The sequence below is a fragment of the Malus sylvestris genome, chromosome 10 (genome assembly GCF_916048215.2).
Source record: "Malus sylvestris chromosome 10, drMalSylv7.2, whole genome shotgun sequence".
In the NCBI taxonomy this organism is placed as follows: Eukaryota; Viridiplantae; Streptophyta; class Magnoliopsida; order Rosales; family Rosaceae; genus Malus; species Malus sylvestris.
In genome coordinates, this window is record NC_062269.1 from 1,830,369 (window position 1) to 1,850,807 (window position 20,439).

Sequence of the window (20,439 nt, forward strand, 5' to 3'; positions counted from 1 at the left end):
ATTACCCTTGTCCCCTACAATATTTCTGATGTCATGCCTTAATACACTCAATTATTACACTCAATTGCTGCATACCTCTTGTTCCTTTCACCCATCAGATTTCACACAACTTTCACAACCATTACATGCACCAATTGATGCTCAATCAGCCACCTTTGGGATCCTATGCCGTGTGCAACACATGTTGATGCACCTTTAACTAATTTCTAAAACATTTCACCTCCCCTTTTCATTTATATGCAATGTACACAATCATTTATGCTCCCTAGCTGAAATACCACTCCAGTTTACCCTCCATACTTTGCATCATTACTTCATTTTCATCCTTGGACCATTGCACACCACAAATTCACCCTCCTTGCTGTGCATTTCATCCATGGCCTAACCTGATTCTCTAGGGTTTTTGGGGCCTATATATACATGTTTACATCCCTTGGCCAAGGGATTACCATCTCCCATATTCATCATTCATCACAGAAAATTCGTCCATACACACCCTAGGCAGCAAAACACCCCAAAAACACCATTCTAGTGCCCATAAAACATAACAGCCACTCCACCCTCTTCCACCATTTTTGCCGAGTTCTCCACCACCCTTCAACCATCAAACACTCCTCCACACTCACCGTAAACCTTTCCATACCATTCCCCATCCATTCTACACCATAAAACTACCCAAAATATGTCCACAACCCAATCTGCCGCAAGCAAGGGAAATGAGAAATCTTGGATGCACTTGCTGCCAAGTTGGAGCATTCTAGGTGTTTTCTTTCTTTGGATTTTAATGTCTAATTCATGTAATCTTTGTTTTGCTTTAAGTATGATTGGCTGATTTTGTTTTGGCTAAGGGTGTATTCAAAACCATGATTATATATGTGAAATAAGTTGATTACTTCCAGTTATTGTTGCATAAGTTGTGAATACAATTTGCTTAACCGTTGGATTTAGAACTTATTCTTGCATGTTGATTGAGAGTGCACGCTTGATTTGCATGTTTGAATTTGGTGCTAGGATATAAATTTGTTTCACCTAATCGTTATGAATTTATATTCGCAAGTAGTGAAGGTCGCTAGTCACGATCGTGTTAAGTAGATTCCTGGCAAAAGTATCATGCTTTTCATAGTTACAAATGCCTTGTCGATGCTTATGATTTCCAAAGAACGTAATGATTCTAACCTGTGTCTTTATCATGTTGTTCATATAGAGAACTTGTTAGGAATAATTTGTTTGCGATGCATATTCATCCAATTCAATGATTCTAGGGAAATCTAAAGGTTAATTTAAGCGGACCTAATTAACTTGGAGTGTCGAGGTTCATAACTTAATGAATTGATAACTGGAAATTGATTTATGTTGCATATATTTCATGTGTGGAGAAGAAACCCTTAGCTATTCCATCATCCATTGATTCATCACAATTTTGTCTTACAATCTGTTTTCTTTACAATCTGCCAAATTAATTTAATTTCGTCCAAACACAATTCCCCCATATTTTGTTGAGTCTTAGTCATTCAAATCTGTGTTATTTTGTGTTCTTAAGCATTTGGAGTCATAAACACTTTGGATTCTGTCCAAATCAAATTCTAGTTTCTTTTTGAGTCAATTTGATTGTTTTAGGCAGTTTTGAGTGCTTTAAATCTGTTTTGAGTCATAGTAGTCTTGTTAGAGTCTTTAAGTTTAGTTTTTGTGTTTTTGAATCAATTTACATTAGATTAGCACCCCTAGTTAATCCCCGGTTAGAAAGATCCCTACTTACATCATTATTACAATTGTCACAAATAGGGTTTAATTTGTGTGTTTAGTTATTTTACGCATCACTAAATCACATCTCTAACAACGACTTCAGGTCTATCCAACCTGATTAAGAGCATTGGCACGATCCTCGTTGTATGAATGGTACTGAATCACCATTTAAGGGACCTTAAATTCTCCCTGACGTTGAGTTTTTAAGGATATTCGAGATAACAATGATCATAAATGAAACCACTGAAGAAAATACAGTGAAATATATTTGCACCACCTCCAAAAATGAGTCTGAAGCTTTGATTTGGGGCTAATGGGTTGTCTCCCAACTGGGGCACACGACACATATGGCCGGGCTATAGTCGGGTGATTGAGCAGTTTACTTGCTTTGGCATGACCTTTTGGGACACTTAGGTCGAACCATGATGCTACAACGCATCTCCTTACCCGAAGTAAGGATCTTGTGCCTACAAGCACACTTTGCCAAAGCCTGCTTGTTTTAGGAAATTTGATTTCTAAATCATCCTTAGCAAAGTTACAAAGCGACTCCTTTTTCACAATGGATTCAAGGGAATATATGTGGACTAATCCAACCAAAATGTGGACCATATAAATACTTATAGTTTTGGTTGATGAATCGACAAACTGGTCACATGTTTGTCCACAAACATTACTGCTAAACCTCATGGCTGATTAAGGGTTCACCACCCTATTTATCCCTTAAGGTCCGGGAGACTGGAAAATGCTGGAGAGTTTATATCGACGGTTTTCGATAAAGTATTGCATGTCGTTTTGGGTTTATAATTGAACATCGAATTCTCATGTTCACCCCAAATAACCTCGCCTAGCGATCATAAAGCGCAATTTAAATGATCGCCCGACTTTTGGTAAACGTACCAAGTTTTCGGTTTCTGCCTAGGGCTATGTAATCCTTGTACGCAGTTATGTTGGTCCACCTTGAGGCCCATTGCCACCTAACCTATATGACGTTACAGTTGGTTACTGGATACGAACCTGACGATTTTCGTATTTACGCATTTGGGTGTGCATTCTATGTGCCAAGTTGCGCCGCTGCAACGTACCACCATGGGTCCTCAAAGAAAGATGTGTATCTTTTGTCGATCATGATTCTTCTTCACACTAGCTTTCTTAGAGCTCTTGCACGCGATCTTTTTACCCTTCATTTACGGGTTGTCACTTTAATGAGACAGTCTTCCCGCCGTTAAGGGGAGATTAGAACGTCAACGTTCCTGTAGAACAACGTGAATTTGCGTAGACGTTACCCATTATGTCTCATCTCGATCCCCATACTGCACAAGTGTGATAAGCAAGTGCGATGAATTCTAGATTTCAGAATGTTGCTCCAGACACATTCCTTTGATCTAGCTAAAGTGATGAGATCATATACCAGCTACAAACATGCCTGCAAGGATATATGTACTTAACGGACATCGAGTCAACATCCCTGAAGGGTATGCTGCCCCTATTAGACGGTTTGGACTCCCATGTTGGACGGTCCGGTACACCGGCGGATAGCCAATTAATCTGTCTTGGCCTGGAGCACGACAGATCATTCGGTTCATAGGATTCACTTCCCTAGAAAAGGAAGATACGGCATAACAATGAATCTAAACTCGATCGCTGTCTCAAATCATTTCCATCTCATGAGATTAATTCGGATTTCTCCTGAGACTTAAAGTTCTTGGTCCAGTATACTAGTTTGGATGAGAAAATGGAATTGAAATAAGATTATCATCGATGATGTTTTCACTTATATGGTAGCTACCGACATAAATGAAAAGTGACGATATCGAACCGTGTTCCGTTGATTAAGTGACAACGTAGAACTGATTGGACAACTGAAATTACAATCCAGGTCAAATTCCTTACCAAAGTGTGTATTAAACCTATCGTTCTTACACTACCTAAGGTAACCCTGTTGTGTTCCAAGTGGGAAAGGAAACGTTATGAGATGAATGAAATAGTGCAATATGATGCACGCCTTACGGCGCAAGGTTTCTCTCAAACGTCCTGTGATTGATAGCAACATTATGAAAGGTGGTTAGTGTTTTCTCTATGGGGATATAGATACAGAGATTTACATGTAAATTCTCGAAGAATTACATGGACTGTTTTAAATAGTTCCAAAACCACGAAACACCCTCTTAACTTGCTTGGGCGTTCACTTACAATCTGACGGATGTGGTATACCCGTCTAAGTGATTATTTGATCAGTCAGGGATATGAATTATGCCCTTGTGTGTTAAACTATGAAGTCTTATTCCAAATTGCTAGAGTTACAGTTTATGTCGTTAACACGAATCTCACTAAGACTTCAGAAGAGCTTGAGAAAACTGCCTCGTACCTGAAGATGGAATTTGAGATGAAGGATCTTAGGAAAACTCGTTTATGCCTTGACCTGAAGTTGAAGCATTGTTCTGACGGTATTTTGGTCTACCAGTCAAACTACACCCTGAATGTGTTACATTTGAGTATACCTATGATCATCCATACGTTATAAGCAAATGAAACCCTTGAAGAGGTTATGGAATCCAAAATTCCATATCTGAGTTCAACTTTGCGCTTCGTTGTACTTAGCTCATTGTATTTAGACAGGACATCTCCTTCGCTGTTGATCTTGGTAAAGATGCAGCACCGCGTCTACACGCATCCACTGAATTGATATTAATGACTACCCTGAAGGTACTATATGGGCAAATCCCAACGCATCTTAGCGGATCCAACCCTCTGATCCTCGAAATGATGCTTGCCTTGTTTGTTATGCTGACGCAGGTTACTTATCAAACCCGCCCAAGGCAAAATCCCCAAATGGTTATGTCTTTACCGTTAGGGATATCGCAATATCTTGGAGGTCCACAATATGACCTTAGTTGCGAAATCTTCGAATCGTTCCAAGACTCACCTCACTTCACTATGCCACAAGTGAGACATGGTTAGGAGTTCTTATTGAGCATATTCGAAGTACTTGCTGTGTTTTCATCCATCGTTGAGTCCCAACGACGATCCATGAAGATTATGCCGTATGTATCAACCCGACCAAGCCATGATACATCAACAAAGTCTACACCAAGACATATTGCGTCTACATTTACATCAGCAAAGCATTAGAAGATTGAAGTCATGCAAGCCGATCCTAGACAACCTTGCCGACCTCTACACGACGTCATTGCCGAAGTCAACCTTCCAGAAACTTGTCCAAGGATTCGGTATGCGTAAATTATCTGAGTTGAATCGCTTGTAGTTCTCTTATTTAGAAGTTATGTCTAACTTATGGGGAGTATCTAGAAGTATACTCACATGATCTTAATGTACTTTTTTCCCTACGATTAGGAGCATTTTCCCACTGGGTTTTTGCCACCTAACTAGGTTTTAACGAAGCACCCATCCTGGGATGATCATACTCCATTGAGTTCACTACCTTCGTCCAGTTTGACGATTGTTTTAGACATTATGCATATTTTCTTACTTTTCTCCTTAGTCTATGGGTTTTCCCCATTCTTTGGGTTTTACCATAGCAAGGTTTTTGTGAGTTTTTACAAATGCATACTTCAAAGTAAATTTGAGACTCGCAATCACCCGTTGTGCCGACAACTTCATCAATTATACTTGCTTCATCATTGAAGACCTGATGCGCTATTTACTTGAGTATTTACACACTCAAATGAGAGTGTTGCAGTCATATTGGAATAAGAATGTAATTGTGTAAATCCTAGTAGATATGTGAATGTATCTTATATTCCTATTAGGAGTAGATTACCTATTAAATGTTGTAATCCTAAACGGAAATGTTTTTACCTATCCTACTACTATAAATAAAGGCACAATGGGGTAAAATAACACACACCCACAATTACCCATCTCTCTCTTTCTCTCTATCTATGCCGCATCCCTCTCTCTTTCTAGCCTCCATAATTGTTCAGTAAATTATACCTACAACAGTTCTTTGTTTTTTTGTTTTTTGTTTTTTCTAAAAAGGAAAATATTTATGTCACCCACTAATCTAGGTTTTCTCACACCAGCATTCCAAGGTCAGGTTCTCCTTTCGATATATGTATGTGATCAATCTGCCCAATGCCTCCAGCTATTAAATATGATTGATATTCGCTAAAATAATGCATAATGACAATCTTCATTAGGCGTACAATCTTTACGAGGCAAATAAAATACTCAAAGGTATTCTGATGGAAGAGAATCTATTTTCGGTTTTTCATTTTCAAAGAAAACTTGTTTGACAACTACTTTTAGTTTTTAATTTCTAGAAAAATTAAACTCTCAACAGAAAAATTATATGCGAAAGAGAAAGAATGAATTACATGAAAAGAGAACGTCAAAATAACGGTATAATTAACCTATTACGTGTTATCATGCCATAAATTTAAAATTTCCCTGAGAGAAGCAACAAGGAAATCCCATACAAGAGCTGGCCACTTTTCAATACTCATTCAGCAGGAAAAGCTGAAGGAAACACATTAACACATGGACTTCTAAAGTGAAATGACAAGTATTTTCCACAAAAAAGAAAAAAAAAAGTGGAAGACTGACTCTCATTTCCAATACTCGTTCCAAAGTGGGACGAACGGTTTTCTACAAAGAAAAATGGAAGACTGATCACTGTGAGAAATTTCCAGGAAGCTTCCCTGTTGGGGACGTGTTATCCTTCTTCACATTTTCTCTTCTCACCAAAGTGATTGGATGCAAGACTTGTGACTTATCTGTAACTTCCCAGCTTTCCCATTTTTTCCAGAGGAAAATAATTTTTCAAGAGAAAAATTAACATAAGGATTTATAGCTCACATGTTATCCAACAAAGGTTCCAATTGTTGTACCAACACCTTGGGTCTGCGGTTCAATACCTGCTTCGATATATAAAAAGGTGAGCAAAATCACAGTTCAGTAAGGACATAAACCCCATCATGAATAATTGGTCAAACTAAACTAAGTGACACATTAGATGTTAGATTAGTCATTGACGGAAAGGTTTGTTGGCTATCCCACATCGGTAGGGGAAGTCAACAATAATGACTTTAAATAGGATTACCTTACCCTAATTAATATCGATGTCTATTGTGATAAACCCCACACTTGACGGGTTGAGCATGCGGTAATTACCAAGTTAGAGAGGCAATTCCAACACGAATACCATGGGAATTGCCACATTAAGAAGCAACTTTGAACGAGGCATCATGGAAAGATGTCTCCCATCAGGACAACAAATTGGCGCAAACATAAGGGAAATATGCTCTTCCTCCACCATGGGCAGCCCAAGCACCATGTACTGCCCTCCATACCTTTAAACATTATAGCCGGCAAATAGGCCTTCAAACCGTCTAGACTCGTTGTGAATGAACCTGGGCTGTGAGGGGTCACTGCCACTACCTCGCACACCACCAATTTGAGGGCCTAGGACCCACCCCAAATGGGCCATATGCTGACACCCATTTGGAATTGTAGTGCTTTTTTGGGTGCAGGTTGCATTCTAGGAGAAACTAATGTGAAAGGAATTTTGTCACTTATTACTACGGTCTAGTGATATTCTTCTTCATTGGTAAGTGAGAGGTCTCACGTTCGATTCTCGCCAAAGGAGAATTTGCTAGCTCATTGTGAGACTAAGCTCACCCCTTCCCTTAGGCGAATTTGAATCATTTTATTGCTAGTCCATTATGAGACTAAGCCCACCCCTTCCCTTAGGCGAATTTGAACCATATTATTGCTAGTCTATTGTGAGGCTAAGCCTATCTCCTTCCCTTAGTGTAGATAATGTCGTTTTTTCACAAAAAAAACATCAATTGTTCATAAAAAAAAATAAAAAAAAAGTGAAAGGATTTTTTATTTTAATATAAATTTAATTTTTCTAATATAGGATTGAAATGTTAGAGCTTACGTATGTGTGTGTGTATATATATATATTATATATTTCTGAAGTGATTCTGAATTTTGGATCAACCCAATCTTTGAAGGAAATGGCTTATTAAGTATTTTGTTTCTTTTAATTTTTTCTTGTTTCCAAAAATTGGATCAAACAATGTATCCGAATCTCACTGCAATCCCAAGGCTGGTTTACAGGTTAGCTGAAATCTGTAGAAACATGATTTGAGCGTCTTTTGTAATCAAATTCCAGATTTTTTTTCTGTAAAAAAATTATAAAAAAAATAAAAAACACCCAAAAACAGAACTGCAACCGAACCGGAAAAGCCAAACCGAAATTAATAGAACAAAATAAAAACCGAACACTAATTTTATTCAGTTTTTAATTTCGGCAAACGACAGAACCGATTGAAACCGAATCCAACTCTACCTGGCACTGGTAATATTTAGATGGCCTATGTAGTCATGAATTGATGGTGGAGGAAGTCCTCAATTATGGCTGGGTGGAAGTCTAAGTGATCCATGTCTCCTTGGGGTTTGTTAAATATTCTGCACCCTCTCACTCTGATGTCTCTAAGAGACTTCAAATTACAAATAGCTCTTGGAAGGTTCAAGATATCTTTGTAATTATCCAGATACAACTGCTTAAGGCCAACCAGATGTCCAATTGATGAAGGTATTTTCTCGATCGCAGTCCCACATAAGGAAAGTTGGGACAAATTCTTCATCTGCTCCCCAAATTCTGGAATATTTTTCACATCTGAGCAGCCACTAAGATTTAAAGATTCAAGAGAATCCATTTCAACCTCACTTGGAAAACTCTTAATACTTTTACAGCAAAAAATGTCCAGAATTTTAGGTCTTTTGAGGACTGTAACAGACGGGGTGAATCTCAACTAAATTGTACAATGCCCAAGATTCAACTTCTCAAGGTTTGGTAAACCACTGAAATCTGGGGCACTCATCAATTTAAAGGAGTAGGTAAGATCGATATATTTCAAGTTGGGTGTTCAGATCATATATTTAGCTTCTATAACCTTAAAAGTTTATTCAAAATAATAAATAAATGATTATTTTGTAAATTAAAAAGCATTTATTCAATACTACTTACCTTTTTTCTCTTCCATAGCCAAAAAGTTTGCTCTCATGCATCTTAAGTTGAGTAAGGAAAAGCGTTGAAAGCTGGTTGGAAGAAACTTGGAAGGATAAAAACTTCAATTTATAATTCTCAAAGAACATGGAAGAAATTTGAGGCATGAAGAAATGATCAAATTATTGAACTCCATAAACCTCAGTCCATGCATATTAAATAAGGCTCTGCAATTTCAGTGCACCTCTTCTAATTCGGGTAACTGTAGGACTATGCCTTCAATAGCACGTCTCCTAATAACCAAGAATGTAGGAAACGTCAATTTCACATGCTAACTTTATATTAATAGAAATCATATCCTTTTTTGAACTAGGTACATATCTACATAATTTCTTACCGTATTCGTCATGAATACATGAAAAATATCATTGAGAAGCCACAACCTACTCCGTAGACCATGCTCTTCGGACTCTTGACCAACAATTGTTCATGCCATTTCTTGTATCATCATGCATCCCTATCTTGTTTTCAAAATCATTATCTAGAAGAGATCTCTCAATTAGCAAATCTATTAGAATACTACTAGAAATTCCAAAAGAATTGTCTAGTACTTGAATTACTTGCTTTTTGCACTCCCCTTTGTAGAAACATGCAACATCAAGGAAAATTCTCCTCTCCATCAACCGGAGTCCATCATAATTCAATCCCTCAACCTTGTATGACTTTGCAATACCATGTTGGACTAGCAGACCTTCATTCCTTGTTGTAATGATAATTCTAGTCCCCATGCCAAACCAACTTTGATTCCCAGCCAGTACTTCTAGTTGACGTAATTCATCCACATCATCAACTACGGGAAGAACCTTCTTATTGCACAAGCATTTCTTAGTTAATTTGCTTCCGCACTCTTCATCCCAAATTTCTTCAATCCTTTCCTTCAAGATTGGGAAAAGTTGTCTTTGAAGACCAACAAGAGTACGACCTCTTGCACAAACCTCCCTTACATTGGCAAGAAAACAGTGAACTTGAAAATGATGGAAGATTTTATCAAAAACGAGCTTAGCAAGGGTTATCTTGCCTATGCCACCCATCCCAGTTATCCCAATAAAGCGAGCATCATTTGCATCATGAGCTAATAGCATAGTTAGCTGCTCGAGTGCAGAATCAATTCCGACTAACTTCTTTGAGACATCTGACAAAGTGATTGTAGCTTGCACTTTCCTCCACACACATTTGACGATGTCGTCAATCAGCTCTCTTTCACACCTGCAAGGAAGAATAGAATAACAAAACAGAGAACATGAGTAAGCTATCAAGTGTGTGACGATATTAAGACATGGGCAAGAACGTTGTTCATGCTTGCTTGCTTAAAATTCTTCAAATGCCACCCAGAAAGTTTGGACACTTCTTTTAAATCAGCTTTCCACTGAGTCACCATCTTTTTGTCTTCAGTGCTAGTGAACTTTCCCTTCATGCTCGGCAAAGGCTTCGGAAAACCACCCCCTCTGATTTCCTACGTCAGAGGGATCCACACCATTAAAAGACTGGGAGAATTAAGTTCCTGGCTTCCATGCACTGAATAATGTTTGTAAGTTCAGTCAAGTACTATTTGGAAGAAGCATAGTTTGGAGAGAGAACAACAATTGCAGTATGTGATTCTCCGATCGCACTCGGGAGCTCCAGAGGAATACTTGTTCCACCTACAAGCTGTCGGTTGTCCATAAAAGTCGTAATTCCTTGGTGCTTGGACAATTCGTGGTATAGATGGGAGACAAAACCCTTGCGGGTGTCTACACCTCTGAAACTCAGAAACACGTCATACTTCCAACGAGGAGCTGATGAAAGAAGAGACACAGAGGCCCTTTGCGTGCTCAACGTCATTGGAAAGTGGCTCCTCACAATCTACGTCAGAGGGATCCACACCAAAGTAGGAACAGATGATGAAGAAAGGTTTTTCTTTTTCCTTTTTCCTCCAAAAAAAAAAAAAAAAAAAACATTTGTATGTAGAGCCAAAACAAAGAACTGGAAAAATAATGAGGAATCCTCAAGAAAGAGCTGAACCCGGCCAACACCAAACTGAAAGGACAAAATTTCACAACTAAAAACGTGTGAAAGGAGAATTGACTTAATAGTTACGAAATTTCAGGGAAGGTCACTCATGACGCGTTGCGAAAATTCTCGAGAAACTGAAGTATAGTTTGAATGAAATTTCAAGGAAGCTCACTCTTGACGAGTTGCGAACAGTCTTTCTAAGTAACAAAATTAACTAAATAATCATGTAACAAGTGCATGTTCGTAAATGAAAATCTGGATATAAGTTGAAGTATACTCGTAAATTTCGGAATAAAGCAGACAAAACGTCGTCATCATCTGTATTACCACAATGATAAAGACAGCACAATTCACGTCAGCAACACAAACGCATAGCACCCCATACATACACGAAGAAATGATTCAAATGATAGAACTAGAATTAGAATTCTTGTCAAATAAAAAACTAGAAATGGAATTAATTCAAATGGCACTCCAAGATTAATGGCAACCAGCATGGCATTTGGTCTCAGGATCCAGAAAATAGCATCCACAACACTCACGAAAAATATAACCAATTTGAGTTCCCACTGCCCATAACGAAAACAAATATCTCAAATAAGAAGCAAACTGTTTTGAATCCATTAACCAGAATGTGATGATTCTACCTCTTTCTTCAACATATGATAGAAGGTCGTACACAGATACACATCTGATGATTTGCACTGACATTTTAAATGTCCAGTTTATTTTCATGTAAGCATATGCTCAACAAATAAAACATGTATGAATACGTAATGCAACAAAAAGCAGACCTCTCATGTAACCAGAAAAAAATAATAATAAAGGAGCAATTTTCATGAACAATGAACACAGAAGTACTAACCATGTACGGAAATGAACACTTTTTCTGTGGAACACCACTCTCTGGCATTCTGGATCACCCGCAACCATGGACTAGGCCCTTTCTTGTCCACATCCCACTCTTGGGATACCATGGGAATTGCCACATTAAGAAGCAACGCTTTGAATAAGCCATCATGGCAAGATGTCTCCCATCTGGACAACAAATTGCCGAAAACATGAGGGAACCCTCATCATAGGCAGCCCAAACACCCAATGTACTGCCCTCCATACCTCTAAACATTATAGCCGGTGACTAGGCCTTCAAAACGTCTAGACTTGTTGTGAATGAACCTGGGGTGTGAAGCGTCCCCGCCACCACCTAGCACACCACCAATTTGAGGGCCTAGGACACACCTCAAAAGGGCCATAAGCTGACACCCATTGCAAACACCAAGACTTAAAAAGTGTCTGGTCGCTTGTAAAACTCCTGAAATTGATTTAAAATGGGCTAATTAAATCGAACTGAAGCAGACCAACCTTCCACAGAATCAAGCACATCAGCATAGCTAAAGCCCACAACAAACACAACACCATGCAATTTATCCAGTCATATGGCTCCATGAAGAAGGCCTGACCTTGTAAAATCCCATGGTTCAAAACCAGACGCATAAAATGCTGCAGCCAATTCTCTGTCCCCATTGCTGCCATCTCAAATTACTGCCACTTTTGGTGTGTAGGTGACAATCATGTACTGACAATTCCCATGAAGGCACATGCCTGGCTTTCAGCACTTCTTTATCTAGAACCCCACGACAAGCCAATCATCAAAATTTTACCAAACGAAAACTAGTTTCCTCCTTGAGTCCTCCAAATGAGTCGCCTCTGTCAAACCAAACGCTCTGCAAATTGACACGGCATTAGAAGACCAAGCTGTTGTAAATGACAACTGAGGCCAAACCTCAACAAATTCTAGGCCTCACAAGCTGAAGCAGCCACTTAAGAACCAAAAGCCACTGCTGCATTCCGCCTGTGAAGCGTGCCCAAGAGCACATCGCTTCTTCCTTTAAAAGAATTTCTATGCAAAAAAAGGCTCTGCCTACCCTTCCAAATAAAACCGAAAAAGATATATAAACATATATGCAGATGAATTTACTTCCAATCGAGCTTTTCTACTAGAATGTTACAATAACTTAGTAGTTAGTAATCAAACACGATATTACAAGGAATATGTACCTGTACGAATGCAGAAGCAGCCGTTATTTCCCCAACACCGGCCATTCCATCAACCTTGAAGAAACAAAATTCAAACAAATTCAATTTCCAAAAGTTAAAACATATGATTGCCACTGAAACAAGCAGAAGCAGAGTAAAAAACTCGCCTTTCAGAATTCGATTCGTAAGCAGTCGGGTTCTGTCGGTGTGGAAGTCGACAAGTTTTAGAAGATAGCTACACAATCACTGGCCTGCCTGCCATATGGCTGAGCCTTCAGATTCCGCGAGAGGCAGGGTGATGAAAATTGAAATTCCGCGAGAGAGGGAAATCAAAGTTTTGGGATTTAGGGTTTAAGAAGAACAGAGGAAAAAGATTTTGGGAATATTTGCCTTTTGGTGACTGGAGTTGAATCCTGAGCGGGAGTAGGAGGAGGATCTGGAGGGAAATTTTGGTAGAATTTTCAGTCAGACGGTGCGTTTTGAGGAAAGTGGGATTTTCAACATTTCATATTCTTCAACTTTAACTAGGTAGGGTTGTTTCGGTACAATTACCGTATAAAAATCCTCCTATTAATTATTATACCAAACTTTTGGTATAACGAAATTGATTATCATTACTGTGCCAAATTTTCGGTATATCAAATAATAGTATAGTATGGTAATAGTAAATTATCATTTTGTTTTGGGCTACTTTTTTGAACCACAATCTGATTTTTTTTCCTTCAACCCAATTCAAGGCCCATACGTTTTTTTCACCTTTTTCGGTTCATGTACTGCTCTCCCAGTTTATATTCAGAAGGGTGGGATTTTGAAGCAGGTTTTGGGGGTGCTGTGGGGGATTTACTTTTTTGGGTTCACGTACTGCTCTGAGTGCTCTCCCAGTTTATATTCAGAAGGGTGGGATTTTGAAGGTGGGTTCGGGGTGTTGCGGGGGATTTGGTATGTGGGTAGTGGTTGATTTAGGTGGGAGTGAGAGGCATCTTACCAGTTTCTTTTTTTAATATTGAAATATTATATACATTATTTATTTATATATTATATATATTTATATGTTTCGCTATGGTATGGTAATGCCGTGATAATGATATTGAATACAAATACCCTACCAAAAAATTTTGGTTCGGTATAATACCATGTCATTACCGATTGACACAAAATCAGTATAGTATGGTTGACAATTTGATTGACAGTAATTTGTAAAAAAATCCACCCCTATCTTCAACGGCTAATTTTGATGAACTTTTTCAAGGGCAATATCCCCCAATTTAAGAAAACTTCAGTAAATCCTCCCGAATTTTTTACCATCTTTCACTTTTAGCTTTTCGAAATTTTACTTTACTTTTTGACTTTAAACCACCCAAAAGTTTTAATTTATGACATTATTTTACAACCTGTAGTGTTGACAATTATAGTATCAATTTTGTACAATAGAGACCTCTGAATTTGCTCCAACTATGTGAAATTTAATACCTTTTGAAAAATTTCTCATAATTTAATCATCAAATTCTCAAGTATTAACATATTTTCCCTGGGAATGTAGCATTTTCTTTTATGTGTCGGTAAAAATTGGTCATGTAAATCGTACATGATAAAACTAACCGGAAGTTGTGACAAATTGACGTTTGGAAGGAGATTGACATTAACTGAAAGTTCCAAAGTCAAATGTGAAGCAAGGTCCGGAATTAAAGGGGCATGAAACTTTCTGCACATATTATTGTTTCCTGTCAACAAAGGGATTTATACATGTACAACCCTGTAAGCTGCAAAAGTTGTTTACGAATACAAATCCTTTGGATTATGTCTGCAACGCAATAACATCGCTCTCTAACACCATTAACAATTGCACTACTTCATTCATTCATTCATCCATTCTTAGTGCAAAACAAAAACTCATGAGAGAGTTTACTGATCATAGAAACAAACTCTACCGAAAACTTATCACGGTAGAATGATGGCGCTACGCTGATATGTCCTAAATCCGAGATTTGCAGACGTTGGATGAATCTAACAAAGGCATGACTAACAAATATCGGAAGGCACAAAGGAAGAAGCAGATTAAGAAGCAGATAAAGGCTAGGAGTGAGATGGCGACTTACTAACATGAATTCTGAGATGGTGGGAATTCATTTATTTAAAGACACTGGATATTCAATCAAGTACAACTGATAAGAATTCACATATGGTCTGGACTTGCTTGTGTGCACCCAAACCATTTGAAGATGCCAAAGGTGAAGGAAGCTGCAAGGATTCTTAAAGGTGAAACGCCTCTTCCTCTGCTGCCACTAAGAAAACCAAGGGTAAGCCTTCGCCTTGTTTTTCCTGATGACTCTGAAGAAATCTTGTTTTGCTGTTGTGTTCGCCCAAGTCTTGAACTTGACGATGTACAATATTTGACTCTGAAAAGCCACTTTGGCAAGGATTAGTTGCTCGTAATAGATCAAGTTGTTAGATTGAACTCGAGACAACTTAAACAATATTAGTCTCATCCAATGAACCAAAAGACCGAGCAATTAAATCACAGTATTGACAAACATATGAATAACAAGGAACAAACCATATATGACAGTAAACTGACCTGCAGACCAGTATTCTAAAAAACGCCCTAGGCGGCCGCCTAGGCGCTGGGCGCCTAGCAACCGAGGCGTTTTTGGGTAAATCGGGCGGAAAAATCGGGTTGGGCCTAGGCGGGCTAGGCGGCCCTAGGCGGTCCTAAGAGGTTTTTATTTATTTATTTTTGTTGATGCACAAAACCGGAGGTCTTGGAACAACGTAAATCCGACCGTGAATCTGCATGAAATGTAAATGACACAAGAGTTATCGTGGTTCACCCCAAGGTTTGGGCTACGTCCACACTGATTGTATTATATTTCTCTGTTGAAGAGGAGAGAGAGCTTAGAGCTTAGGGGATGTGAGGAGGCTTAGGGTTTGTAAGGGTGAGGATGCCCTTTTATAGAATAAGGGCTCATCCCCTAATTACATATTTGCCCCTTCCCTTATTACATAATTACATTTAAGTCCCTCGAGTATTTATACGAGGTCTAAATACGAGGCCCTAAATATGGTATAAAGAGTAGTCCCCCAAGTCTTCAGTCAAGAGAGTCTTTTGGCTGGAGACTTGAAATTCAGTCCATGTGTGGGCCGAAGTAACTAGATGTTGTCTTGAACTGATGTTCGATGTAAGGCGGTGCTCAATCTGAAATGATGCTCAACCAGAAGTAGCACATGCTGCAAGACTGCTCGGCTTGTGGCTTATGTTGCCTTGGTTGGCTCGGCTTGTGGCGTTTGAAGGTGAAGGAGTCCCTTTTATAGAATAAGGGCTCACTCCTCAATACATAGATGATGGGCTAGAGTTGATGCTCTCTAATGATGGTGAGGGAGTCCCTTTTATAAAATAAGGGATCGTTCCTCAGTACATGAATAATGGGTTATGAGTGATGCTCGTGGCGAGGCGGTTGCTCAGCTGACGGCGATGCTCTCTAACGAAGGTGAGATAGTCCTTTTTATAGAATAAGGGATCGCTCATCAATACATGAATAATGTGCTAGAGTTGATGCTCGCGGCGAGGCGGTTGCTCAGCTGGCGGTAATACTCTCTAATGATGGTGAGGGAATCCCTTTTATAAAATACAGGCTCGCTCCTCAATACATGGATAATGTGCTAGAGTTAATGCTCGCGGCGATGCGGTTACTCAGCTGGTGGCGATGCTCTCTAATGATGGTGAGGGAGTCCCTTTTATAGAATAAGGGCTCGCCCCTTCATACATAAGTAATGGGCTAAGTCCCCCGAGTATTTTTCATGAGGCCCAGTTGAGGCCCAATATATGATGTATAGTGTAGTCCCCCAAGTCTTCGGTCAATAGAGTCTGTTGGCTGGAGACTTCAAATTGAATCCATGTATGGGCCGAAGTGGCGGTTGTTCGGAGACGGTATTTATATACCCTGCACTGAAGTTTTGTAGGTGAAGCTTTGCAAGTGAAGCTTTGAAGCTAGAGTTCTGTAAATGAAGCTTTCGAAGTTGGAGCTTTTGTAAATGAAGCTTTGGAAGTTGATTGACATAAGTGATGCTCATGAATGTTTATGTTGATTGACATGAGTGATGCTCATGAATGTTTATGTATGATTGTCATGAGTGATGCTCATGAATGTTTATGTATGAATGACATGAGTAATGCTCATGTATAATTTGAAGTACTAGGCGTACTTTTGATCACCTGGTTGGTGGCATGAAGGAGAGTACGGGTTGTACATTTCATCACCTGGTTGGTTGCATGAATGACTAGTTGCCAAATTAGAGTACGGGTTGTACAACTGATCACCTGGTTGGTGGCATGAATGGCTAGTTGCCAAAATTAGAGTACGTGTTGTACATCTCATCACCTGGTTGGTGGCATGAATAGCTAGTTGCCAAATTAGAGTACGGGTTGTACATTTCATCATTTGGTTGGTGGCATGAATGGCTAGTTGCCAAATGAGAGTACGGGTTGTACATCTCATCACCTGGTTGGTGGCATGAATGGCTAGTTGCCAAAATTAGAGTACGGGTTGTACATTTCATCACCTGGTTGGTGGCATGAATGGCTAGTTGCCAAATGATATTAGAGTACGGGTTGTACATTTCATCACCTGGTTGGTGGTAATAGCGGCGGGTTGCCGAATAATTGTGGAGTACTGGGCGTACTTTTGATGGCCTGGTTGGTGTTATTTTGGGCTTATGGGCCTTCGCCCTCCACAACATTCCAGCCCATTTATTTTGGGCTTTGTCGTTTTTTTTTTATTACCCTCTGATGGGGTTTATACAAATATCTCCGAAAGATACGAAAAATAAATTACATCATTCAAAAATAAAGAAAGTAAGCCACATCATTCTGATGGGGTGTTTATTCCTTGCTTTTACTTTCTCTTTTACTTTCTCTTTTCCTGATGCTTTTCTTGATCTCCCCACTCCTTCTCTGTCCACCTTGATTTGTAAGGTATCTTTTGCCAAACCCACTTGCTTTGGTCGTGCCCATCCATTATCTCTGTCTCTGTCTTTTCCTTTTTCTATTTTGCTTTGCTTTTGCTGTCTTTTAGAAGATGGTAGACAATAATAGCATAATTAATAATAGAAAACTTATTCTTCATTGCAACCCAATCAGGTTGGGAAGAAGACCACTGCAGCTGCTCGATTTCAGCCCCAGCCGTGTAGGCCAGAATGGGATCGAGGCCACACCGGCTGGCCCATGGAGGAGAGGTCTCAGATGGTGCGTGTGGTGTCGATGGAGTTTTTTTTTTTTTTTTTTTTTTTTTGACGTGGCCGGAGTCACTGGACTGGTTCAGGGTCAGGAAGCCCAAACCTCTCTGCTCTAGTCTTCCTCTTCAAATCCTCTTGGAAAGGCACTGGGCCGGGACGGACGGAGAGATCGACTGCAAGAAGGTGAGGGATTGTTCAAAAGCTTCATGATGAGCTCCTGTTTCAACCATATCACCTTGTCTCGCTTGAACACAATCCAGATAGGCTTAGTTCGCATTCTCGAAATTCACACAGAACATCGTCAAAAGTAGCCGCCTTGGAGCTCGAGAGAGTGACCAGAGAAGAGTAGCCCGAGGCCTCTAGGTTTCCAGCGAGGTTCTCCATCACATTGAGCTAGGGATTGCATTTTAAGCTACAAAAGAAAAAAAAACAGTGGAAAGAGTGGCGGCGACTAAACCTAAAAGAGAGAATGAGAGGCAGAAACTGGGGGAGTGAGTGGGGGTTGATAGCATGGCGAAGAGTACCAGGCCTGGGTTTAACAGGATCATCATCATTAGGGTCGGTGACAACATAGAAGCGTCAATCGCGACCACTAATGGCATTTCTCCCAAAACCAATGTCACAGTCTGCAAGACGCTTGCGGTTTTTATGCCAGTTGGGATCACAGCGCCAGTAGTCATCGATTGGATTGCCAGTTCCACACGAGACGTAGCCCAGCTTCATCCTCTCCGTGCTGTTGCGGATACGCATGTCAACCATGGAAGCAATCTTTTCTGGGTTTTCCGCTGCATACCAATTGAATCCTTCATCATCTTCAGCTACTCTGGCCGCCATGGACGAGTTGCTCGAGCTTTATAACTCCTCTGTCCCTCCATTGCTGTTGCGAGAGATCTCGGAGACCATAGCAGTTGCGAAGCAACATACGGGAAGCACCGTCATGAACGCACCGACCCATTTCTTCTTCCTCTCAAACACCGCCATTGCAATTCCTCTCTCTCTCTTCGACTCTCTTTATGTGAGCTCAGAACTGCTTGACAGCTTCGGCGCGGGAGGACTCATTGACGCCGAGGAAGCTTCCCAGATCTGGAGATATCGGAATCGGCTTCATAATCCCGAGGATGGGCTTGGGCTTGGTCGAAAACCTGCTTCCTTGGGCTTAGCCTTTGCATTTGCCTTTCTTTTTGGCTTCGGAACAATGGCGGGCTTCGAGTAAAAGAGAGATAGGTGGAGAGGGATATATGGGTTCTTGGGAGGTGAAGCAGAACCATATCTGAAGATTTTTGTTATTTTGATTTTTGTTTATGATTTTGGAGCAGCCATGGGAGCAGCCTGCTGAGATCTGCTGTGTTTTGGTGGGGGTTTTTGCAGGTGAAAAAATGAAAAAGAATCGACACAACTTTTCGTATCGATTCCCACAGACGGCGCCAAATGTTGATGCACAAAACCGGAGGTCTTGGAACAACGTAAATCCGACCGTGAATCTGCATGAAATGTAAATGACACAAGAGTTATCGTGGTTCACCCCAAGGTTTGGGCTACGTCCACACTGATTGTATTATATTTCTCTGTTGAAGAGGGAGAGAGAGCTTAGAGCTTAGGGGATGTGAGGAGGCTTAGGGTTTGTGAGGGTGAGGAGGCCCTTTTATAGAATAAGGGCTCCTCCCCTAATTACATATTTGCCCCTTCCCTTATTACATAATTACATTTAAGTCCCTCGAGTATTTATACGATATCTAAATACGAGGCCCTAAATATGGTATAAACAATTTTTTATTAATTGCGTGCTTTTTTCTTTTTTGGTTTCATAGTGGTATACTTATGGAAATGGTGTATCTAATTTGCAAATGATGGATTTACTACAGGTTCATCCAATACTTATGGAAATTGTGTACCTAATTTGCATTTTATCATTATTTTATTATCCATACAAGTATAGTTTTTTTTAGGTGTCAATATGCACTTATTTACAAGATATGCAAGAAATTTACCTAAATCCGCCTAGGCGCTAGCCCGCCGCCCGACTAGCGCCTAGCGTTTTTTAGAACCTTGCTGCAGACATATTCATTGATGTAGAAGCCATCTATGTACTCGCACAAAACATTTTCTTCTCTGCAATTATCAATGCTCTTCCAAGAATAGGTTATTGGTGTTAGACGAAGTCAAGGTCAAGCTGTACTCACCGCAATCTGAGGAGTTGGGATTCTGATCAAACTCTTATCTTTTCTGATACTCCTAGTTTTTAGGACTTGTTTTTCAAATATTTGTTGTATGCAAAGCTGTGTATGTAATCTTATGTTTCTGTTTGTATTTTAAAAAGTTCCTTGTATCCAGGGTTTTCAAACCCATATTGTAATCCTGAAGTTGTTATAAATACATGCATCCCATTATTGATTGGGTATGCA

At 39.7% G+C, this 20,439-nt stretch overlaps 2 protein-coding genes across 4 annotated transcripts in view; both read right to left on the reverse strand.

Moving 5' to 3' along the window:
• Positions 1-20,439, reverse strand: part of LOC126587865 (TMV resistance protein N-like) — a 113,942-nt gene that overhangs the window by 13,354 nt on the left and 80,149 nt on the right. The gene's annotated exons all lie outside the window — the stretch shown is intronic.
• LOC126587885 (disease resistance protein Roq1-like) lies at positions 8,871-12,887 on the reverse strand. Of its 3 annotated transcripts, XM_050252972.1 has the most exons (5): positions 12,830-12,887; positions 11,888-12,692; positions 11,637-11,809; positions 9,117-9,985; positions 8,871-9,012 (listed from the first exon to the last, which is right to left on the reverse strand). In XM_050252972.1, the coding sequence occupies exons 3-4, from the start codon at positions 11,702-11,704 to the stop codon at positions 9,163-9,165; spliced, it is 891 nt and encodes a 296-aa protein (XP_050108929.1). In that variant the 5' UTR covers positions 11,705-11,809; positions 11,888-12,692; positions 12,830-12,887; the 3' UTR covers positions 8,871-9,012; positions 9,117-9,162. The 3 variants fall into 3 exon arrangements, with proteins under 3 accessions (XP_050108929.1, XP_050108930.1, XP_050108928.1); XM_050252973.1 differs by having other exon boundaries at positions 11,637-12,495; positions 12,830-12,886; XM_050252971.1 differs by having other exon boundaries at positions 11,637-12,697; positions 12,830-12,875.